This window comes from Megascapheus bottae, chromosome 10, assembly GCF_031878675.1.
Source record: "Megascapheus bottae isolate mThoBot1 chromosome 10, mThoBot2.hap1, whole genome shotgun sequence".
NCBI classification, from domain to species: domain Eukaryota; kingdom Metazoa; phylum Chordata; class Mammalia; order Rodentia; family Geomyidae; genus Megascapheus; species Megascapheus bottae.
Genome location: NC_143518.1, coordinates 5,774,123 through 5,799,007, shown reverse-complemented (window position 1 = coordinate 5,799,007; position 24,885 = coordinate 5,774,123). Strand labels below are relative to the sequence as shown.

General features: G+C 38.4%; 1 protein-coding gene across 4 annotated transcripts; it reads left to right on the top strand.

Annotated features, from left to right (window-relative positions):
* The first annotated feature begins 241 nt into the window (after nucleotides 1–241).
* C10H5orf63 (chromosome 10 C5orf63 homolog) lies at nucleotides 242–23,642 on the top strand. 4 transcript variants are annotated; one of them, XM_090340109.1, is made up of 5 exons: nucleotides 242–370; nucleotides 2,045–2,143; nucleotides 17,011–17,128; nucleotides 22,167–22,223; nucleotides 23,046–23,642. In XM_090340109.1, the coding sequence occupies exons 3-5, from the start codon at nucleotides 17,018–17,020 to the stop codon at nucleotides 23,220–23,222; spliced, it is 345 nt and encodes a 114-aa protein (XP_090196235.1). In that variant the 5' UTR covers nucleotides 242–370; nucleotides 2,045–2,143; nucleotides 17,011–17,017; the 3' UTR covers nucleotides 23,223–23,642. The 4 variants fall into 4 exon arrangements, with proteins under 4 accessions (XP_090196235.1, XP_090196234.1, XP_090196236.1 ...); XM_090340108.1 differs by having other exon boundaries at nucleotides 2,042–2,143; XM_090340110.1 differs by lacking the exon at nucleotides 2,045–2,143.
* Nucleotides 23,643–24,885: the final 1,243 nt, after the last annotated feature.

Genomic DNA, 24,885 nt, shown 5'->3' with positions numbered 1-24,885 from the left:
GCTGTAATAATAACTGCAGACACTGCAGGAATAATTCCAATGCCTGTGTTGCCTACAAGGTTTTACGTCTCGGGAGACAGAGCTGCGATCTTGCTCATCCTCGAGGAATGGAAGCATGCAGGGAGGGCGAGGTTCAAACAGCCCAGATGCCTAAAGAGTTACCGCCCATACACAAGCGTGTGTGAGTGGGAGCGTGTGTGCGCGTGCGCGAGTGTGTGCGCCACAGGTCCATCCCCAGCCGGGATTACACAGAGCCCGCGGGACCCAGGCCAGCCGGCAGGGCGGCGGGCGCGGGCGGAAGTGCGGGCCGCGGGCGGAAGTGCCCGCGCGGGCGGAAGCGGGGTCCTGGGCGGCCGGCGTGAGGCTTGAGGTGGGTTGTGGGTTCTCGGGGCTTTGGGGAGAGCGAGGGCTGTGAGCCCTCTGCTGTGCCGCACTTCGCCAGTCGTCGTTAAAGGGATTTAATTCTACTGGGAGCTGTAAATCCTTCACCCACCCCCGGGCGTGGGGGGGGAGGGGAGGAGAAGCACGCCTGCGCATGCGCCTCACGGTGCGGGCGGGGTGGGGGGAGGGGAGGGCGCCCTGCGTACTGAATGAATGAGTGGGGAGAGGTAGCTTCTTAAAGGAAAGCAGGAAAACATCTGAACTTTCTGCCTCCCCCAGTAATTCTCACAGGCTCTAGGTCCCGGGTTTAATCGAATGCAACGAAGTGTCAGGATCATCTCACTTGAAGGCCTTTTAAGAATAAGTATTTTTGAGCATCCACGTTGACCTCTAAGTGGGGTGATAAGGTTGAAAGGTACTGGAGGAAATGGTGAGGGCCTTCGTCCTGGGTTTCTTGGCCAGAAGCGGCCTCTGGCACTGAGCAATGAGAGACCAAATCAAGGAGTTCTCAGCAGATACTTAACCACCACTTCTTAAAGTTACCCCCAAATTTTCCCTAACATGAGTAGATATGAGATTATTTCTAAGTATGTCTTTAGCAAGAATTTTTTTTTGCCTGAATGTTCTTTTTTTTTTTTACTTTTTCTTAATAAAAAGTGCTTATTTGGAATTTCTATGTTAGTATCCCTTTAAAAAAAAAATCCACATTATGGCCCAGGATGCCCCCAAAGAATGTAGAGGTACTGTCTAGAATATGTTATGTTAATGTTCCAGCAATTCTAGCACATTTTCCTAGCCTGAGCTGAGCTTCTGTAACTATATGTTGCTTTGGTTATTTAGTCACTCCAGCTCTCTGTACATTACACTGAGCAACTTGAGGTGACTATTAGAGGCCACTGTCTTCTCCTTTAGTAATATTTTGTGAAATAACTATACAAATGCACATGAAGTTCTCTGCCAGTATTTAAAACCATATACTGCAGTATAGTACAAGTGGACTATTGTCAAATAAAGGTAATAGAAATGATTATGGAAACTGAAAACCTGAGGGAAAAGAAGTATATCATGGGGAAAAAAATTGATTACTGTAACACTGCAACAAGCCAGAACTAATCATGGTTCTGTGTGAAACATTGTAGCCTAATATCCCAGGTCCTACTTTGCTGAGGAATTGCCTGGAACAAGGCTTAGTTGTGAAAATTAAGATTTGTAGAGCGCTTTAGATAGGCCCTAGACTTTCCTTTTTCCTTGCTTGCTGTGTGTGGTCCCTTAGTAGTCACCTGGCAAGAAAAGATCAGTGGGTTTTTTTTGTCTCCTTCAGCAGCAGAATATGTGACTATATAGTTTTATTTAGATGAACTATTGTAATAGAAATAATTACTTTTTTTCCAATTTGAGAGTTAATTGAATTGTGTTGTTTCAGTTTTGTTCCAGTTTCCTTTATATATCCAGAGGCACTAAGGAAAGATGCCTTCAAACTAGTTTGTTGGTTTAAATTAAAGGATAGGTAGATAACTTGTACATATTCTAGCAGGTTAATATATTCAGTTACTCTAATATTAAGAGTTTAGGGTTTCAAATACAGCAAGATCTTAGTACAAATAGTTTTTTTTAAACATTTCTTTATTTTAAATCTAATTTTTGCACTGCTTTATTTAAGAAGTATGCACCAGAGGAAGCCAAAAGCCAGCTGGAATAGCTCCTGAATGTGATTTTCATCTTGTTTGCAATTATTGTGACTAAGAAAAACCATCTAGATCAGGTATGTGTAGCTACTCAGGTAGCAAGGCAGAGTAAACTTCTATTATCCTTACCTTTGTATCCCATAGCAGCTTCTAGGGAGAAAAATCATTTGAGCAAGAATATGCAAAAGAAAAAGTTATGGCCAATATCAGCATAGATATATAATTCCACATCCCTAATTTCCCATCCCATTAAACTATAGGGATCAGGAAGATTAAAAACATTATGTTTATTCTATTTCCTACCTCAGAATTAACTTTTCAGAGATGGAGGCAAAATCAAAAGTATCTACTGTTTTTTTAGAAATATTCTGAAAAGATTCAGAACGTTTTTACTGGTACCTTAGTTCTCCTATTGTCATAATGAAATACCATGGGGCAGGTAACTTATAGAAGTGGTTTATTTGTCTCATAATTCTGGTGGATCTAAACACAATGTCATGGGAGTCCTAGAAAGGGTCCCTGACTATGTCACATCAGCCAGCTATGTCCAGAGGGGCCAACTGTGGAGTGACCTTGCTTTGTAACACGTACGCTTGAGGGAATGACTGTGCTCTGAGAGACCAGCATTAATCTCTTCGGAGCCCAGTGATTTCCCTATGGCATGATCATCTTCCTCTAGGTCTCACCTTTTAAAGGTATTAACCATATAGTGTATCCAAATTCGGGACCAAGCAACCAAGAAATGAATCTTTGAGAAATACACTCAAACTGAATCCAGTCCATAGCAGTCAACAGTATCTGGTAACAGACATTTTATTGCTAGTCTTTGTTACTGGGTACTATGTTGTCAGTCGTCCCCCCAAGTTGTGAGGTTTGTAATGGTAGGAACAGTGTTTTAATCACTTTTACATTTCTGGCACTTTACACATAGTCAACACTCAGTGCATGTTACAGAAATGAAAAGGCATTATAATTCTACTGCTTGGAAGGCTCAGATCAGGAGGATCATAGTTCAAAGTTGGCCTGGGCAATGTGTGAAACACTGTCCGAACCTACAAAAATAAAGCCAGGTAGAGTTGTCCGTGCTTATCATCCCAGAAGAACAGGTAGGAGGATCATAGTCCAGGTCAGCCTTAGCAGAACTGAAGCCCTTTTGAAAAATGACAGTAGCAGAATGGGCTAAGGGTGTGATTCAAGTGAGAGAAGGCTAAATTCAAATCCCAATGCAGCCAGGAAAAGAAAAGATGAAAAAGCAGTGTCTCTGACTATAGACTGAATCTAGTGAAAATATGACTACCACCAGGAATGCCCCCAGATAAAGCAAAGAATATAGATTCCCAATTACCTTTTAGGTGTTACTAGATACAGTTAGAAGTAATGCTTTGATTACCAGGGAATATTTGAAAACCCATAGATAAGTCACTAAACTGCCTTCTGAGGAGATCTGGCATGATTGCTTATAGGGTCTTTGTTGTATTGAGTTGAATGAGCAGTCTGAAAGTCATAGCATCCCTGACCCCACACCTACCTCCAAGCCCCATCACTCAGACACCTGTTTAGCAAACATTCAGAGAGAATCCTTGAAGGCGCCCTGAATTACTTAAACCCCCTGTATCTGGGCTTGGTGCTATTTCAAGGAGAGAGGCTCTGTGTCTAGCCACTGTTTTAAGTAGGTTGCTCAAATAATGAAGAAAAGCCTCACCTGTTTTTTTCTATTTTACTATAGCATTTCCAAGGAGTTCAGAATCGACAGCATTTTATTTTGTAACAGGGCCGCCATAGGCACATGCTGCTTCCTTGTCTGGGACTGCAGCAGAAACCAGAATGTTACAATTATAAACAAAGGAGCTTCCTTTTATTGTTCCCGAGCTTTTTCAAATTAATAATGAAATAAAGGGGAAATGATTTCTAGTTTAGTCAGGAGGGAAGGACATGACATTGAATTATTTGATTTTTTTCTTTTAATTTCTTACTACTTAAAGTCCTTCCAGTTAGCCAAGAAAAAGGATACCATTGTTTAATAGAAACTCAATCAGCTGTGGCAATTTGACACATATGCCTGGGAAAAAGAGAGCTAAATTCAACTGCGTCTTGGGGTTCAAAAAATGAAATGAATGTGAATCTTCTTAGAGATAAGAACCTCATTTTGTGTTAAAAGAATTTTTCCATCTGAAACTTACTCTTTCTTATTTTCACTCCAGTCTTACAATAATTCTTAAGCAAAGCATGTTGTCTTTGTATTGGGTATACACTGTGAATTAGTCTGAAAAACTTTGAGATGTTTTTGTGGAGGGGTTTGGAAGAAAAGTCATTAAAGTTAAAGATATCTTTCTAGTCCTGAAATTCTATATTGGTCTCACTGTATACATTATATACACAAATATTGCATAAAGATATTTGAAACTATATAGAAATGAACAAAGACTATACTATGAAGACAATACTTTCCTTATCCAAAGTCAAAATATTCCATCTTTGATAAGAATAGAACAGAACATAGAAGACTATGGAACTCAGAGTTGCTAAGGCCTCGCTTCAAGAGTAGATGGTTTCTCATGTTCAAATGGAGCACTGTGCTTCTACAGGCATGAATCCTGTTCATCTGTAAGTCCAGTGGAATGTTTTATGTGCAACTCAGATATCTAAAGCGATTTGCTACCAAATAGCTAGAAATTAATGAAAGTCAGGTCTCTTGGTTATGAAGATAAATTCATTTCTCTGGCTAGATGAGCTGGAAATCGGCAGCCTTACTGACAAATTGAAAACATTGCCTGGGCACTGGGATTTTGAATTCCAAGCTATTGTTGTTGGAAATGGGCTTGGGTGCTTGTTAAATACAATCAGAACTGGTATTATGGGAACGTGAGTTTGGCCTAGTGGTAGAGTTCTTGCCTAGCATGCACAGAAACCCGGGTTCGATTCTTCGGTACCACATACGTAGAAAAAAGCCAGAAGTGATGCTGAGGCTCAAGTGGTAGAACTCTAGCCTTGAGAAAGTCCAAGAACAGTGCTCAGGCCCTGAGCCCAAGCCCAGGACTGGCAAACAAAAACTGGTATTACTAGCTAGAAAAATGAGACTAAGATGTTTTAATGAAATTGCCTTCTTTCTAGGCCAGTATTAGCTATCAAGGATACCATCACACTAGTTAAGAAGGGGTCAGACTGGTTAAGATTGATAATGTGAGAGCCAGGAGTGTGGTTCAAGTAATAGAGCAGCTGCCTTGAAAACATAGTTCCTGTGCTTGGAGGAGGGAGGGAGAATCTGTAGGATTCAGTGTGCACCCATTCCTTGAACCAGATAATTTTGCCTTTGTCTTAATGTTGTCTTTATGAAATGAAGGAATTTTCAAATTTGTTTTTAAACTCTATTAGGCCGTCATGTATGATATAGCCTAACCACATTATTAAGGCTTTTTTGGCTTTCAGGAACAGCTTTACAGCCATTATGTCATAATTGAACTGAACATTGTTGCACACTCTGAATTTAGAATATGTTCTTCTGGCACTTGTCCAGTTGCTGAGTCAGTGTCTTTGGGGTTGAGGACAGAGGGAAGGAGTGAGTATATGGAGACCTCATTGTGTTCAGTGGAATTGGCTTAGAATTCCCTTTAGACTCCTGGGTACTGAAGGGAATGTGTTATGTGAATGTGTTGCTGTTCTTTATTAACATTATTTTGTTTTTTCAGCTGAATCTTTTCCTGGAAACCCTTCCTGACATTGTCATGTGTGCCAACCCCATTACTGAGTAAACTCTGAAATAATGATCTGGAAAGAGTGACAGCTAAGGTCTAAAGACTTTAAAACAAACACTTGCTTATACTGAAATTTCTCTTTAACTACTTCATGTTTGCTTGTTACAGGCCATGGCAAAGACAGCTGTGCTCTGAACATAGAGGAGAATGCTAAGGCAAAGAGAATCTTTTTATCTGTATGATAAAAAGAGGAAAATACATTATTCTTCCTTTTGGAATTTTTTCAGCTCAGATGTTTTTAGACAGTAAAGTGACCCACCACTCTGTCACACCCTCCTCCTCAACCCCATTTCCCACCTCAGTCCTTTGTGACACTAAGCCTGTTTAGTTAAGGTTGAAGAGTGAGAGAAAAGACATTTATACTTCGCTTTAAGTGAACTGGGGTTCTCTTTAAAGAGTCAGATATTTGAGGCTCCTAAAGGTAAAAATATGCTTCATATTCTTGTCCAAGGCCTTATGTGGCCATAAGCTATTCCTTCTCAGACCAGGACAATTGACGCTCAAGCCGGGAACATAGCTCCTCTAAGTCGGTAGAAATAACAGTACAAGTAGTAGAATTTCCATTTCAAGTTGACAAAGCTAAAGCTCAAAGAGACAAGGATTTGCCCAATCTCACAACTAATTGGTGGCAGTTATAAATATATATTCCTTTGGGATGTATAGTTATAAAATCCTCATTTAAGTTCTAATGAATTGTACCTAATTCCTCTGACTGATGAAAGGAAGTTTATTCTGAATTTTTTGGAACAACTTTTGTCTTTATAAGTTATAAGTAAGGGTTGGAGATGTGGCTTGTGATAGAGTGCTTGCCTAGCATTCAAAAGGCAGTGGATTTAATCTTCAGTAACATTCTCTCTCTCCCCCCCCCTCTCTCTCTCTCTCTCTCTCTCTCTCTCTCTCTCTCTCTCTCTCTCTCTCTCTCTCTCTCTCTCTCTCTCCCTCCTTCCCTCCCTCCTTCCCTCTCTCTCCCTCTCTCTCCCTCTCTCTCCCTCTCTCTCTCCCTTCCTCTCTCTCTGTCTCACACACACACGCACTTTCAAATAGACTGTCAATAAAGTCCAACTTTGCCATTACTTAAGCAGCTTTTGTGTTAATATGCATATATTGAAGATATCATTGTTAAAGTACTACTCAGGCAAGCACTGAAAAAGAGCAACTGGAAGGTAACAGGCCCTTGTTTAAAACCTATCAAAAGGAAACTTAGAATCCTCCCAAAGTGCAATTTCAGTGTGTTTTTTGTAATTTTGTGGTATTTAAACTAAGCCAGTGTATTTGCTGGTTAGTCTTATCTAGACTTAGTAACTTCCTTATTAGCAGATAAATATGTTGATAGGAGATATCACATCTTAGGAATTACTATTTAAGAAATGTTCACAAGGGGTTAGAGACATGGCTCAGTTGGTAGAGGGCCAGCCAATGAGTAAAAGTATCCAGTACCAAATTCTAGTCCCAGTCTTGGACAAAAAATAAGGGGAAAAATGTTCACATTGTAATAATTCTGTTTGAACTATTTTTTTAGTTTTGCATTTCCTCATTTCTAAGATAATTGTACTAAAAACTTACGCCATCTATTTGGGGCCAGTAAAAGCCCATTTTGATCAATAAAATTAGTAGTTGTAGTTGTCATCATCATTAATAACATGAAAGCCTCCCTTCTTTTTTTCCATATAGTCTTTACTGTAATTAATAGAAGGGTTACATTATATTCACCAGATAGAGTGTGCATTACTTCACATACATTGATACCGTTTCTCATGTTTTGGTCCCCATTTCCTTCCCCCTCCCCCACCCCTCATGTTGTTTTCCCCCCTTTCCTATCCGATTTCAAATAACCAAATACACATTTATCAGATAACAAGGTGAAATACTATAAAAATATGAGATAGCCAAGGGACAGCAAAAGAGATGAGAGATAGCATAGTACATGAAGGACAAGAATCACTCATTATATGGCTTTTGTTTCTATATCCTGGAGGTCCTTTCATTTAGCGTCATTCTATATGGCCTTACATATCTAGGTTTTGTTCTATTGTAAATCTCTGCTAGGAGAGCCCAAGTTTCTACTGCTTATGACAAATAAGGGAAACCATTGAGCCTGTGTTTCTTTGAGTCTGGCTTACTTCACTCAATATGATGTTTTCTAAGTCTTTCCATTTCCTTACAAATGTGGCAAAGTCATTCTTTCTGACAGCAGCATAGAATTCCATTGTGTACAAATACCACATGTTGTTGATCCACTCATCAACTCTGGGGCATCTGGGTTGGTTCCATATCTTTGCTATGGTAAATAGTGCTGCAATGAACATCGTTCTGCTAGTGGATTTAGTATGTCCTTGTTTCTGGACGATTGGGTAAATGCCAAGTAGTGGAATTGCTGGGTCATAGGAGAGTTCTGTGTTTAGTCTTTTGAGGAACTGCCATACTGCTTTCCATAGTGGTTGAAAAAGTTTTCACTCCCACCAACAGTGTAGTAGTGATCCCTCCTGGCCTCATCCTCTCCACCATCTGTGGTTATTAGATTTCTTGATCATGGCCATTCTTTGATTTGCATTTCTTTTAGTAAGCCTCACTTCTTTATCCTCCTTTATACATCTTTTTTACCCTTTATATATTTTTTTACATTTATACTCTTTTTTGTTTACTTAGCCAACTTGCTTTTACTCTTCTTTCCAATTCCTACTTATATCTTTCTAGTTAAGATGTTAAATTAGGCAAGAACCAGTTAGGATCTTGCATTTTAGGGCTAGACACTAATTGGAAGAATTAATTATTTTTGAACAACATGAGACTCATGTTTTCTGTTTTTGTTTTTTTTTTTGAATTGTCAGGGCAATGTATAGATGAGTTACATTACATTCGCAAGGTAGCAGGTGCATTACTTCTCACACATTGATACCCCTTCTCATGGTTTTTGTCCCTATTTCCCTCCCCCAACACCCTCCCAATCATTTTGCTTTCCCCCTTTCCCTTTCCTATTTCAAATAAACATATATACAATATGCGAGGTAACAAAGTCAGATACAATAACAATATGAGATTAACCAAAGGGCAAAAAAAAGAGAAGAGAAATAACATAGTACATTAAGAACTAGTCACACAAGATAAAGCTCGTTTCCTTATCCTAGAGTTCCTTTCATTTAGTCTCATCCTATAAGACCTTCTGTACCTAGGTTTTGAGCTATTGTAATCCTCTGCTAGGAGAATCCTAGATGTGTACTAATTATTACAAATGAGGGAAACCATTGAGCCCGTGTTCCTTTGAGTATGGCTTACTTAATATGATTTTTTTCCAAGTCTTTCCATTTCCTTCTGATAGTAGCATAGAATTCCATTGTGTATAAGTATCACATCTTGATCCAATCATCTACTGAGAGGCATTTGGATGGTTCCATATCTATGCTATGGTAAACAGGGCTGCAGTATGTTTTCTGGTTTTTGTAGGTGCATTGTCCCTGTTCTAGGCAAGCCTCCCTGATGTTCAGCAATGGACTATGCCTTCTTCTGTTACTTAAATGATGACAGACTTCCTGGCTTTCCTCCCCAACAGTTCTTTCTGCCTCTACTACTGGTTCCTCTCTTCTTAACCTCTAAAAGCTGTACTGCCTCCTATCTCTTCTGGACTGTTTTTTTCTTCTACTATTTATAGTACTTCATCAAGCACCATAGCCACAGATATAAACCTTACATGAATGAGAACTCAATTTTTATCCTCAGTCATAACTCCTGTCCTCAGGATTAGACTTGTATATGTGATAGTCTTCTTGGCTCTAATACATCCCTAACTGAGCTCTTGACCAAATGCGCCATATCTCAAACCATTGCTTGGTTTTCCTTGTTTTAGTAAATGGTGCTGCCACTCAACCAGAGGATTGCTATCTTTAATTTCCCATATCCAGATTACTGGGAAGCCTTACTGGCTACATTTCTACTCTCATCCCCGCAGTTACCTCCTAATTCGATCTCTCTTTCCACTTCTGCCCCTCAATAATCCATTCCTCACATTTTGGCTAACATCTTTGCAAGGTGTATACGAGATACTTGTCTCCTCTATACCTAATTGTACTTAGAATAATATTTCAGTGGCTCACAAAGCCTATGTGATTTGACCCTTACTTGACATCATCTAGCCTTATATGCTGCTTGTATTCTTTTTTTTTTTACCCCATTAGGTCCTTAGTCCTAGACTTAGGGCTTTTGCCTAAAACACTTTTTCTTCAGATCTTTATACCTTCTAATCCTTTAATTCAAGCAACTCTTACTCATAGAGTATCTCCCTTAGTCACCATCACATTTATTCTCTTTCTAAAGAATCTGCTTACTAGAAGGTGGACCCAACAGGGCAAAATGACTTTTTTCTTCACTACTTCACCTCAGTATTTTCAAATGGCATCTGGTACATGGACAACAGTAGCTAATTATTGAATGAGTGAATGCCCAACACCTACCATCATTCTCCTTTACTATGCAATCCTTTCTGTGTATTTCTGCTGGATTAATCTTCTGGAGCACTTGATTATCACATTATCTGTTCAGAATCCTCATCAACTAACCATTGCATTGCTAAACAACTTCATGTCTGGCCCCAAAATTTGGAATGATTTTCTGTTGTGTATATCGAAATCCTTAATAAATCAATATTTTTCTTTTGTGAAATCATATAAAGTATCATCTCACAGTACTCTTCTTTCCCTTTCTCTTATAGCTTTGGAAGTCACTTTTTAGATGTCCTGTTTGCCTGTGTCTTGTCTTTTGATCAGATTTTGTTTTTAGCTTTTCATGGGTAGATGTCATCTCTTCAGTTTCTTTCTCTATGGTACCACAAATAATACCTTTAGTTGACTGATACTGTGAATACTAATAGAATTTTTAAGATTTTTTTCACCTCATGTGTCTGCTAAAATACATCTAGATTCTTATTGCTTATATCTAGTGTGTGAAGTTGATTGCTTTACATGTGAGTACCTTATTTGAAGAGAAAGATATGGACAAAACACCAATCCAGATAAGAAACAAATGTAATGAATTAAGTGGTAGCTCTGTGAATAAAGTTGTGATCTTATTGGATAAGCAAGGTCCACCCTTAAACAGCTAAAACACTTTTTCACAAAGCTCTTGCAAACTGAAAGTATGTGAATGCAAAGGAATATAGTACCCATTGAGTCCAGACAGTACAGTAGAGAGAGACATCTAGATACTTGGAAATCCCATGGTCATGGTAATCATTTGAATGGTTTAAAAGGGTTTTGTCTAGGTACTCACATGACTGGTAAGTTCTGGACCAATCAGTTGACCAGTCACTCATGGATGCTAATTGTCTCCTGGCTTCTCCTGTCTCCTGTGTAGTGAACCTGTTGGCACTGAAATCCAGAAGTAGAAGTTGCAGGGAGGTCATATGGCACAAGCTGCTTCTTATCCCCTGGGTAGGGCACAATACAGGCCTACTCTAGAATGTGGAAGGAAATAAGCAGTCTAAACTGTATAGAATAAAGCTGAGCAAAATTCCTTGTACAAGTGGCCTACAGGTAGGCAGTTATTAGGGATCTTCATTACTATATCTTGTCTGAGTTGGCACCACCTCTGTTAAGTGTTTCCCTAGGCCAACTACTCTGCTGGGGTTAAAGCACTAAGTAAGCACCTGAGATTCTATCATGTCAAGGAGTTAGGATTCTCCATTCAGCCTCCTACTTCCATCCCAACCTCCCATTCCCTGCTTTCTGTTACATAACTCCATTCCTGGCTTTTCTCAGCCCTTTGAAACTGATGCTTCAATGACATAATACATTGAGTTTTCAGGGGTGTTGTTGTTTTGTCATTAGGCACCAGGGAGTCTTTCCCTATTAAGGACTCTCTATTGCCCTGGATTCCAAAATCCCAGGTCAAGCTCTAACTTGTTTAGAAAGGAATGAGATTCAAACATGGCTGACTGACTGACCAAAACAACAGGGACACTAGGGAGGCTTCCTTTGTCCCTGTTCCTTCACATTAGGAAGAACCTAGGGAGTGAAAGGACCAGTGACTCTAACAGGAACTGTACCTTGTTACATAAACTTGCATTAATCTAATGGAATTTGTTCCTGAAAAAGGTGTGTGTGTGTGTGTGTGTGTGTGTGTGTGTGTGTGTGTGTGTGTGTTTCATTTGGGTAAAAATAGGAACGTTATACTTAGATAGTAATGAATGTGAAATGGAGCACTTAACTTCTCACATGGCACAAATGACTGAGCTTTCTTTATGGAAAAAGGGTTCAGAAAGAGTGGTAGTAATAGTGTTGGGCTAATGTCAGCTCAGCATTAAATTTACATTATAGTCTTGTGAAGACACTAACATTATCTGTTAATAACCAGAGCAGTACCTGAGTTTATGTGTGTGTGTGTGTGTGTGTGTGTATGTATGTATGTATGTATGTATGTATGTATGTATGTATGTGTATACTTTGTGATTTTGACATGAACTGCAGCTTAGCTTTGGTAGAGGACTCTTTATATGGATCTGATTCTGGTCAGTAAAGGTCAGTTTTTCTGCTCAAGCAAGAACAATGTTCGTTTCCCTCCTAATCAGATGCAGTCAGTGTTTGAAAAATCCAGGAGCCCCACATGAATGATGGACTGCCATAGCCTGGCAGCTTCTCATGCAAGAAATGAATAATCCTTAATAAAGGTTCAAACAAACCTGGCTTCCTTCTGTACTGTAATCAGTTGTTTTAATGATACACCCTTCAGTGCTTCTCAGGAAAAATGCCATAACGTTATCTTCCCTATTCTACCTAGTTTCAAAGAGAGCTGAATTGGTCTGATCAGGCCAAGCTCTCATCCCAAATGTACTTGAGTCTGTCATAAAAACCACTGGAGTCAATTAGTCTCTGTTTTGTTGACAAGCAATGTTCTCTTTCAGGGAGAGCAGTGTGTTTGAGAGTGGCCCTGGACTTGAAACAGCAGGAGTCACTATCCCTGTTGTTAGGCTTTAAGTACACTTCAAATCCAGTCTTTTGCTTTTTGTTCTTTTTAAGTTGATGACAGAGGTGACCCAATTGTACTACTTTGATATTATGAACACATCTCTTGGGCTCATATCACAGAGGCATGTAACAAAATACAAAAGATAAAATTGTGTCTGTGTGTAGTCAACACATTCTTCATAACTAAATTCAATGACATAATCAAAAGTGTTGTCTTCTCACAGCAGTGAGTTAATAAGCAGAGACCACCTTTTGAGACATTTTCTTATAGTGCTAAGATACTGTTCAAAAATAATAGAACTGATGAAAATGTCATATTGACAGAGTAGCCCACATTAAGATTTTACTTCAAGAAGGCATGACTTGGTGAATGTGACTTTGAAAGCAATGGTGTTAGACTTTATAGAGTTAATAAAATATTCTAAGATGAAGATTACAGAGTTCCCCTTGGAGTATATCTTTTTTTTTCTTTTCTGGTAATAAGTAGACTCCAGGAATTGAAGAATATTAGTCTTAATTATTTAATTATCTGCCTATTAGGAATAGGGAGGGAGCATGTTCTTTATATCAGATTCTAATATTATAACATATTACTTACAAAGAAATAAGTTAATTGAACAGTATGGTAAAATGCACATACCTCAGGGCATTTAGAAAATATGCAGGTTGTAAAATGACATAGCATTGATGCCTTCTTCCATAAACCAATGTGCCACCTTTTGAGTAATTAAGAATGTGTGAAGAAGACATGGAGATCCACAGAAGGAAGAGAATGAGTTATAAACAGAATAGTTGTAACGTTTGAATCGTTACAGGCTTTAAGTAGCTACCTGGGTTGGTTGAACAAATATTCCAGCAAATCTGGAATGAATAGCAACTCTGTTTACTATGACAGGTTTTATTTGTCTTGGGTACAACTAAGACTGCATGCTGTGTTTTGTCATGTTAGAAATACTGAAGCAGATTTCCATTGTGAATGTGAAATTTTTTTAAGTCTTAACACCTCAGTCTCAGCTCAGTCAGGTAAAAGCAGTAAGTTTTCCTTTCTTTGCCTGCCAGACATTGATAAACCTTGTATCCTTCCTACAAAAATGTGTTTGCCATCCTAGTGTTAGAATCCTTCTCATTTCCAAGGGCTCTATTTTTGCCTTTAATAAAGCCAAAGTCTTATTTTCTTTTCTCTCCATGTATATAGTACAACTTTTTTGCTCCCAAATCTTGTGAGTGTGGGCCCTGGTAGCAAAGAGCCTTTCCAAATACAGGGATGCAGAAATTTTTATGCCAGGTTAATTGTGGGTGCTTTGAGATACAAAGTAAGTAGATACCTTAACACTGTTTTTCTCTTTTGTTATAGACAAAAACTTTAGAAACTGCCTCCAGCCCCACTCACCTTTAGGACATGACTCTGCTAATATTCAGACAAAATGTAGGTTAGTTGAGAGCAGCACAGAATATTGTAGAATTGTTCACATCCACTTTCTACCTTGGAGTAACTGAATAATAAATAATTTGGGAATTGATGTGCGTGTGTGTGTGTGTGTGTGTGTGCACGCGCGCGTGTGTGCGTGTGCAAGCCACACATACATATGCCAATACTGGAGCTCGAACCCAGAGCTCGGTTTTTGTCTCAAAACTGGCAGTCTATCACTTGAGTGCAGAGTCCCACTCTGGCATTTACAGGTGAATTGGAAATAAGTGTCTCATGGCGTTTCCTACCCACGTTGGCTTCAAACCTCCATTCTCAGATCTTAGCCTGTTGAGTAACTAAGATAACAGGTGTGAGCCACCTGTACCCTGAGCTTGTGGAATTTTGACTGTATTATCAGAATCCCTTAGTTAGCAAGGAGATTTGGGTAGAAGTGGAAGAGTAAGGGCTTAAGAATAAAGAACAGATCAGTGTTTCCATGGATCAGTATCTGATCTTTTTGTTCTGTGGCCTTTACTGTAATTTGGTATGGGTTGCTGATTTTCTCTATAAAGTCATAATATCCTGTTTGAAATTAGTTTAAAGCTAATCTTACACTGAGGAGCCTAGTTGCCAGCGAAGATTAGCACTTAATTAATATAGTCATGCTCTGTGGAACATAGCAGGGAATGATGTGAGGTAGTGGCAGTGATGAGATTAGAACTGACTGCAGCACCCCAGCCCAGAATGTGTAGATACTCAAAGGGGTACTAACCATTAATGATAAAAAATAGGCCTCAACAGTCACTGCTGTACATGCTGAGTGCATTCACTCAGGGTGAGAGTTGAGCTTGCAGAAGGAAAGAAGGACCCCTTTCAATACTTTTAACATTCAAATACATATTAAAGCACTTATTTCATGCCAGGTTAGTTGTGGATACTTATAGAAACAAGGTGAACATATACCTGCCCTTACAGAACTTACCTTGTATTAGAGGGGACATAACAATTTTAAGTAGGAAACAGCAAAAGAAAACTATCACAAGGCATGAGGAGGATGGAAACTCATGGGCTGGCAAGAATGGGCAATGTGGTTACAGAGGCATATTCAAGTTGGTGACATGACTCCCAGGCAAATGAGGAGACCTAGTCCGGTGCTTCTCATGCTAGGAGAAAAGCCAGAGGTAAACGCATTCTGATGTAGAACTGACATCCCCGCATTCAAGGGCTAAAAGGTGAATTTTCTGCAGCTACAATAGGTGAGGGAGGAGAAAGTGATAGAGGAAGTTGGAGAGTTGAAGTAAAAAATGATGATTATCCTAGAGATATGTTCATCTTAGGAATATTAATAACTGGCAAAGCCAACAGTGCACGTGTATTTTAACCATGAAATCGTAATATTTGTAATTGTAATATTTTAAAGACAAAGCTGGGGGCTCTGTAGTATTGTAATAATAAGGAGTCATGTCAAGTAAAGTAGTAGGATGAGGGAGTTTCAAGCATAGTGTTTGACATGTTGCTATTAAGCTGTTCTTATTGGAACCTCTCCAGTAGAAACATGAGAACATGTGAAGTTTTTTTTTAAATCATGACAGTTTCCTTTTAAGATGAGGTGGTTTGTTTTTTCCCTTGATGCATCAGTTCAACCTGAGTATCCCCTCCAGTTCCTCTATAAAAGATATCGTGCTATTCACAATAGCCAAGTTATGGAAAGCCTAGATACCTTACACTAGATATGTAGATCCAAAAAATATGGTACCTAGACATAACGAAGCTTTAGACAACCATTATAGAGAATAATATAATGACATTTTCAAGGAAATAGATGGACCTAGTATGAATTGTGTTAAGTGACAAATTGTGTTAAGAGACAAATGGTGCATGTTTTCTCTCATATGCAAAAGCTAGATATAAAATATACCAGGACATGATAAATTATACAGGACTCTAGGCATTTATACACTGTGAGACCAAAGGAGGACATTCTTAGAGAAGGAACACAAAGACACAATGCCTGTGTGCTTCTAATCATATAAAATAATATATATAGAAATGAACTCCAGGAAATGGAAACAGTAGGGTTTTGTTGTTTTCTTTTTGTGTAGTTTGTTCATTCTGTCTCTGGAAGGGGAAGGGGGTCACAGAAATGAAGGGACAAAGAGTGAACAAATGCAGCAACGATACTCACTCTCACTAGACACCATGTTGAAAATGAACTGTGCAACTTATGAGTAGAGATGGGATGAATGAGAAAAACTGGGGGAGGGCAAAGAAAGGGGTGACATTATTCCAAAATAAATGTGCTCATTATCCGGCTTATGAAATTGTAATTCCTCTATACATCACCTTTATAATAACATTACATTAAAAAAAAGATGTCCTAATCCATAGCCCAGGTCTTGTGCTAGGGACTTAATTATTTCTTTTCCTGTGGTGTGGAGGTGTGTGTTGTTAGAGGCTTGCCTATAACAGTGACTAAACTCCATCTCAGGATCCCACTATTTTCAGATGATCATGGGAACATTGACAAAATCTGCAGGTAAAATTTAATTTTGTTTTCAGATTACTGAACCTGTGCAGTTTTTACTTATAGGAACCAAGTGATCCATAAATACGGATGTTCTTTCCATTTTAAATTCTGCTTTGCTTGAAATACAGTGAGTCTTGAGGAACTGTGGAAACTTGCCAAACATCTAGGCCTCTCTGACTCTCTTATGTGCCAAGATGCAATTCTGGAGTCTCAGACTACCATAAAAGATTTAACTGTTTGTGGATATTGTAAATAACAAAGTCTATGGTGCATACATTTACTGGTTTATTTTTTTTTTTGGCAGAATAAAGATGCTCTCGTTTCAAGGAAATAGCGTGCAACTTGCCAAATCCATTGGACTTTTCTTGCGAAACCTCTCTGCCTCTAATACAACTCTGCCTGTGCTGACCTTATTTAAAAAGGTACAGAGTGAAAAAATAAATGCTATTTGAAGCAAGAAAGTATTGCTGGAAGCAGGAGGCAAAGATCAGGAGAGTCATTATTTATTCAAGTACAGCCAAGTTTCCCACTGGGGGGGGGAACAAATTTGAACTACTTCTTCACACTGTCTTTCAGGGTGGGCAGCAGGTGAACTACCAAAATAATTAAAAGACTGGGCACCAGTGACTCACTCCTATAATCCCAGCACTCAGTAGGCTAAGATCTGAAGATCATGGTTGAAGCTAGCCCAGGCAGGAAAATCTGTGAGACTCTTATCTCCAGTTAAGCACCAGGAAACTGTAAGTGCAGCTGTGGCTCAAAGAGGTAGATCAGCATCCTTAACCAAAAAAGCTCAGGGACTGTGTAAGCCCTGAGTTCAAGCCCCACAACCAACAAAGAATAAAAAAATAAACCACCTGGGAGTGGTACTAGACATTGGTAAACCCAGCTGGGTGAGGAATCCGTCAGTGGATTCTGGTCTAAGCCAGCCTTGGGGAGAAAAGCATGGGACCTTATCTGAAAGTGTAATTAATACAAAAGAAGAGATGGGTGGATGGCTTTAAGTGGTAGAGCACTTGACTAGCAATCTCAAGGCCCTGAGTTCAAACTCCAGTGCCTTTTGTACATACACGAAAGAGGATCAATTTGATGGGTATTACAACTCTTCAGCATCTATGTCAGCACAGTAGTAGTAACTGTTTCCTCTTGAGAAACCTCATGGTCTCCTAGTTACCAGAGAGTAAATTGATATAACCAGTGTTCGCCCCTACAATAAAAAATATATAGATTATAACATGCTGTTTTGAAATGAGCCACTTATAAATAAATCAATTCTTATCCACAATAGTTATGTTATATAAAACCACTATGACCATGGATTTAGCTCACACTAAGCCATTGCTCCTGTGGAAGATGTTAGGTTAGGTTTCTGGGAGCCTTTCATCCTAATAGTTTTGATAACCAGTCAAATGCATACCCTCATTTTATGTGTTTCTATTTAAAATGTCTTAATGTGTATTGTTAATCCATTAATGTGCAACAGAATAATCCCTGCCCAAATGAAGTTTAACTAACATACATATTTTCTCTTTAAGATACTTCACAACTTTCTTATGTTTAGGAACACCAGGAAACATTCTAGAACTGTGCTTACGGTCAATTTATAAAAATCACAAACAGAAAACACAAATGCAAAAAGCATAGCACCACTCATGTATCGGTAGCCATGAGAATCTTCACTATGGTTACAGCAAGGGAGCTGAAGCAAAAAGGCAAAGCATTGCCTTGTGAGTTTCCATTTAGAATTAGGGCTTCAGAAAACTGAAATGTTCACCTCAGTATGTTTTTGTGTCTGCGGGTAACCAATAGAAGCATTAGTTGTGGGTATTGATTTGGGGGTTACAGATAAGTAGCACAACACACCAAGGTACAGAACCTATAAATAATGAGGATTGACAATACTTATTTGCTTAGCTCTACCACTATTTTTAAGCCATAAAATGACCTTAAAAATGTTTAAGAAACCAGGTGGTAGTAGCTCATGGCTCTAATCCTAGCTACTGATGAAGCTGAGATCTGAGAATTGTGATTGAAAACCAGCCCAGGCAGGAAAATCCATGAGGCTTTTTTTTCATATATTTTTTATTGTAATTAATAGAAGGGTTACATGATATTTGCCACATAGAAGGTGCATTACTTCACATACATTGATGCCCTTTCACATGTCTTGGTCCCCATTTCCCTCCCCCGACCCCCACCCCTCATCTTGTTTTCCCTCTTCCCTATCCTATTTCAAATAACCAAATACAAAAATATCCAATATATCAGATAACAAAGTGAGATACTGTAACAATATGATATAACCAAGGGACAGCAAAAGAGATGAGAGATAACATAGTACCTTAAGGACAACAATCATTCATTATTCCATGAGACTTTTATTTCCAGTTAGCCACCAAAAAACTGAAAGTGGAACTGTGGCTCAAAGGATAGAATGCTACAATGGAATTCTATGCTGCTGTCAGAAAAAACGACATCGACCCATTTGTTAGGAAATGGAAAGACTTAGAAAAAATCATATTAAGTGAAGTAAGCCAGGCTCAATGGTTTCCCTCATTTGTCATAATCAGTAGAAACCTTGGGCTCTACCTGCAGAGATCTGCAACAGAGCAAAACCTTGATACATAAAGCCATATACTATGAAGCTAATTGAAAGGACCTCCAGGATATTGAAACAAAAGCCATATAATGAATGATTGTTGTTCTTAATGTACTATGTTATCTCTCATCTCCTTTGCTGTCCCTTGGGTATCTCATATTGTTACAGTATCTCACTTTGTTATCTGATATAGTGAATTTATTTGTATTTGGTTATTTGAAATTTGATAGGGAAGGGGAGAAAACCAAGACGGGTGGGGGGTGTGGGGGGGAGGGTAATGGGTACCAAGACATGTGAAAGGGTACCAATGTATGTGAATTAATGCACCTTCTATCTGGCAAATATCATGTAACCCTTTTATTAATTACAATAAAAAATAAACATAAAAAAAGAAGCAAAAAAAAAAAGGATAGAGTGCTAGCCTTGTGCAAAAGTTCAGGGACAGTACCCAGGCCCTCAGTTCAAGTCCCAGGACACACACACAAACACACACACACACACACACACACACAATTTAAGAGCTTCTCCTGTCTGGCATTGATAATAGAAACATTAGTTTAAATTATAATTGAGTATATGTTTTACTAGCTAACTTCACTGTCTTGATTTATAAGAAAAATGAATTTGAGTTGCTAATATAAACAAAAAGATCTCTTCAATCATTTTTTTCAGTATTTGGGCATTTTAAGCATTTTTTAAATTTAATTTTTCTAATAAAAAGTTTTAAATATTTTTAATTACTTATTTTAAATTTTCAATCTAAAATGTGTTTCATATTCATGAATACATATTTCACTTTTATAGAATATGAAACCAAAGCCTGACAGAAAATATGTATGAGAATTAATCCGAAAATTAAAATAATCTCTTAGGGCTCACTTGTCCTACTGCTCTGCCCTGTCTTTCAGTCTTGGCAGCAGATGAGATAGCTAGCAGTGGTTCATGCCTATAATCCTAGCTACTCACGAGGCTGAGACCTTAGGATCATGGTCCAGATCCAACCTGAGCAAGAAAGTCCTTCCGACTCTTATCTCCAATTAACCAGTGAAAAGAGCTGGAAGGACAGCTGTGGATCAAGTGGTAGTGTTCAACCCCTGAGCACAAAGCTCAGACAGAACCCAGGCCCCGAGAGCAAGTTGCAGGACTGACACCAAAAATTAATTAATAATAGAAAGGAAAAATGTCCATTCATTTCATGTGTGTACTAAACCTCATGATTACCTAAGGCCTCACTCCTCCTTCAGTAATTCACAGTCCACTGAACGAGGTTCTTAAAGTATTCTATCTGTTCTCTACCAGTCATAATAATAGAATGTACTTCTGTCAGGATAGTCTGATTAAATCCATTTCCACTCGAGCTTTTCTCATGGATGACAGCTGAGGATCTCAAGTCTGACACTTTATAGGAACTCCAGAAAATTCTCCTGACCATTTGTTGGTTCTGACTGGACTAACCCTAAGCTGATCATACAAAGGAGAATAAAGTGCCCTAGTTTGAGCCTATTTTGTCAAGTGTTCCATCTTTATTATTCACAAATGGAATTAGGCGGATGCAGAGTGTAGTTATAAAATTATAACATTCTTGCTATAAGAAAGGGTAGTGGGTAATGGACAGCCAGTCCAACAAATGATTGTTACTCAAGGATGGAGTAAATAAGTGCATGGAAATTGTGAACAAAGATGTTTGACAGAGTCGTACTCTGTCTTATTCCTTTCTAATGAAATATATACACTCAAATATTTCCATATTATTTGTACAAACTTTCCTCATTTTAAAAGAGCCACACACTGGGTTCTAGACACTTCAAATGCATTTAATATAAAAGCAAGTTTTCGTCAATGTGGTATTTCTGTAGTTTAGCATTTGCTTTTAAGATCCTATGTTGAGCTTTTGAAGTTTCACAGAAAATTGCGTCATGATTATTTTACATTATCACAAACTTCTTAATCTGTTTTGTTTTGATGCTAATAACAATTTGAAGAACCTCATTCTCTATCTAGAAAATTATGGCCAATAAGACCCAGAAAAATCTCCTGCCTTACTTCCAAACACAGTCCAAGTGTGTGTGAAGGAAGAGCCCTCTATTTTATGTAATAGCTCTTCTCTTTCTGATATGCTAAAAACTGATTTTAGTTGAGCATCAGTAATGCTTAACTATTTTGAGCTCATGCAAGAGAACACATAGCTAGTCCTTTTTCTCAGTGACTGAGAATACTTTAAAACCTGCCAATTTATATTCCCCGTCTATATTCTACACAAGGTGGTTTAAGAGTACCAACAACGAACCCTAAAACTTGGCTTTTCAAATAGAGTACTACTCCAGTATACCTGTGTGGACATGTGGAAGAGAGGCAACGTTATGACAGATACTATCATCATCTGCAGTGAACAGTGATTTTTTTTCTCTATGAGACAATCAGAGTTTAACTCTACATAGATAGTTTATTCCTATGAAATATTTGGGGAAATTTGGCTGTCGAGGCTCAGCATTTTCCCGCTAGATTATAAAACATCCTGTTAGTGTCAACTGGTGCTGACTCTATGAGACCAAAGTTGAACTTAGGAAGGGAAAAGCCCTTAGATCAGTGAAAAATATTAAATACTTGAATCTGTTCAACACACAAAGATATGTATGTTTGTGGATATATATGAGAAAAATCAAAGCATAATAGACTCCGTCTATTATGAAATACTAGCTGGTTTTGTGATAGTATTTTGCTTGGAAATAAAGCAATGTAATTAACTTGATAGAAAACTGTCCTTCAAAGTAAATATAATATGTTTTTTTGTGGTCCTTTTTTATGCTAGATACTATTCTTTGGGTTTAACAGCTTTATTTTTTTCTTCTTCTTCCCTATAGGATCCATGCCCGCTTTGTGAAGAAGCCAAGGAAGTTCTCGAGCCTTATAAAAATAGGGTAATCTAATATACTGTAGCTCTTATGTATCTAGGATGGGTACTATATATGGTATAAAGTACGTGCTTGGATCCTTTCTTTAGGAAAAGAGATTAAATGATTTTTCATTTAGATTTTCTTTCTATTCTTCAGAGAAAGATTTTAGTGCTGATTTCCATAAAACTCATTACTTCTAAGTGCTTTCTTCTGAACAGCACTCATTTTCTTACTCTGACTTTTAATATGAGTCGAAGTGAACTAGCCAATACAGTATTTTTGTTTTCTTTAAATTCTTTTCTCCTCCCCCTTTTTGCCAGTGCTGGGGTTTGAACTCTGGACCTGGACACTGCTCTTGGGCTCCTTTGCTCAAGGTTAGCACTCTGCCACTTGTGCCACAGCACCACTTCTGGCTTGTTCTGTGGTTAATTGTAGGTAAGAATTTCACAGCTTTCCTGCCCAGGCTCGTGCTCTGTTCCCATCCCTTTGAGTCTTATTTTATAACTTCTATGAAGTATTTTCACATAGCAAACCATCCCACCTTTGCCATTCTTATAACCAAAATGCTTGTATCCTGGTTTGCCACAGCTTCCCACCTAGCACATTTTTTTTTATTTCACCAGGAGCCCTACTGGCAAATGTAACAGGGATAAGGGAAGAATGGCAGGATGGGGAGGTAGGAAATACAGTGGAGTGAAATCAGTCAGGTTTTGGAAATGAGGACCTAGGAAAAAAGACAACAAAACCTCTCAGCCTTAGAAACTGTCTGAGGATCAACAAATCACTGCAGTTGTTGATCATTCCCTGGCCTCTAAAATATAAAGCCTTAGCGTCTCCATATTTCAGTTTATTTTTCAGGAAGTGGATATCACACTTCCAGAAAACTCCACTTGGTATGAAAGGTATCGATTGCACATCCCCGTCTTTCATTTCAATGGCCAGTTTCTGATGATGCATCGTGTAAACACCTCCAAACTTGAAAAACAGCTTCGGAAATTTGAGCAGCAAGGTGCCCAGGACTGACTGTTTCCCTCATGGTTTTTTACCCTCTCTGTCATTATGGTATCTTCTTTGCCGAGCCCTAGGATATTCTGAACTCAGTGTGGTACCCTGTAAGTGCTACATTCCTCTTCTGATTGATGGAAGTACCCGCGTGGGAACTGTTTATTATGGGCTTTTTAGAATAAAAGGAATGTATTGGCAGAGGGGAGATGATGGAGAACAGGAGATGTCCATTCGTTGTATTTATTCTTCCCTTTTGTACTAATGTGGAAGTGTTGCACATGCTCTAGACAGGGCTGTTTATAAAAAGGCTCTGTGTTCCCTCAGCTACTCTGCGGACTTAACATTTTAATGAGAGAACAAATGCTTTTCCACTCAGTAGATAAAGTAAAATGTGAATTGTTAATAACTGCACAGTCAATAAAGCGATGTTTTAACGAATACATCTGTATGAAACCTGTTTCATTGGGATTTAATAATACCTGTTTAAAATTAGAGTTCATTTTCGCTGGGTAAAAGAGAATAATTATCCTAGTCAAAGAAGCTTCGTTTCAGAAAGACAAAAGAAAGACTTAAGCCCTAAAAAATGTATTTCAGAATCTCAACATGCTTTACACATAGTGAATTGATTTGTAATATTGAGGGATGCCTATGATAGTTTTTCAATTATCATTAATTAAGTTAATTCAACTTACTATAAGACAGCCATTTTACCTAGTAGGATATTAACTGAATCATAACTGAACAGATATCTAAAGATGAAATATTCTTCACCATTTTATTTTTTAAGTATTAAAAATGGGGTAGATTCAAAATTTAAGTATTCAAAATTGGGTAGATTCAACCAACTTAAGAATAGATTCACTTTCTCTCTTAAAATCACATCACTGTAATCCCATCTATAATGAAATTTTTTTATGAACTAATGTCTTTGGATATTGTGAGCCATTAGAATTTAATTTGATCACTATCATTTAGCCTTTAAAATTATAGAATACAAGAGCTAGTCAACCTTAAACATTATCCTCATTTTACACAAGAAGAAAAGTCTAAAATTCAGAGTATTGGAGACTTATCCCAAGGTACCCCAGCCAACTGACAGGCCAGCTTTGTCCCCAACGCCCAGTTCCCAGTGGACTAAATAAAAGGGCTTCATTATCCATCTGAAATGTAGCATCGTCATCCATCCTGGCTCTAACATAACTTTTCAACTAAAACCCTCTAAACTGACTATAAATTAGCAGTGTATTTCTGAAATACATCTTATTTGATAGAAATATACATTGAACTCTGATGTAGGCAAGACTGTAGAATTATCTCAGTGACCTTCACTCCTTTTCTCCCTTTCTCCCTTTCTTTCTTCCTTCCTTCCTTTCTTTCTTTCTCTTTGCCAGTACTGGGGCTTGAACTCAGGGCTAGCACTTGACCACGTGAGCCACAGCACCACTTCTGCCTTTTTCTATGCATGTGTACTTAGGAATTGAACCCAGGGCTTCATGCATGCAAGGCAAGCACAGTACCACTAATCCATATTCCCATCCCCATGACCTTCTCTCTTTTAAAATCCCCTCCTCTTTGAATGCAGATGGAAATATCCGTTATGTGATCCCATTATGTATCAAAAGGAAGATTATCCTAGATGGGCCTGATCTAATTACTTTTAGGAACCATTTAGAAGCAGAGA

Coding starts and splice junctions, on each gene's coding strand:
- C10H5orf63 (XM_090340110.1), top strand. CDS start 17,018: ATGCTCTCGTTTCAAGGAAATAGCGTGCAACTTGCCAAATCCATTGGA. Junction 17,129..22,166: donor TGCTGACCTTATTTAAAAAG/GTACAGAGTGAA, acceptor TCTTCCCTATAG/GATCCATGCCCGCTTTGTGA. Junction 22,224..23,045: donor TCGAGCCTTATAAAAATAGG/GTAATCTAATAT, acceptor TCCATATTTCAG/TTTATTTTTCAGGAAGTGGA.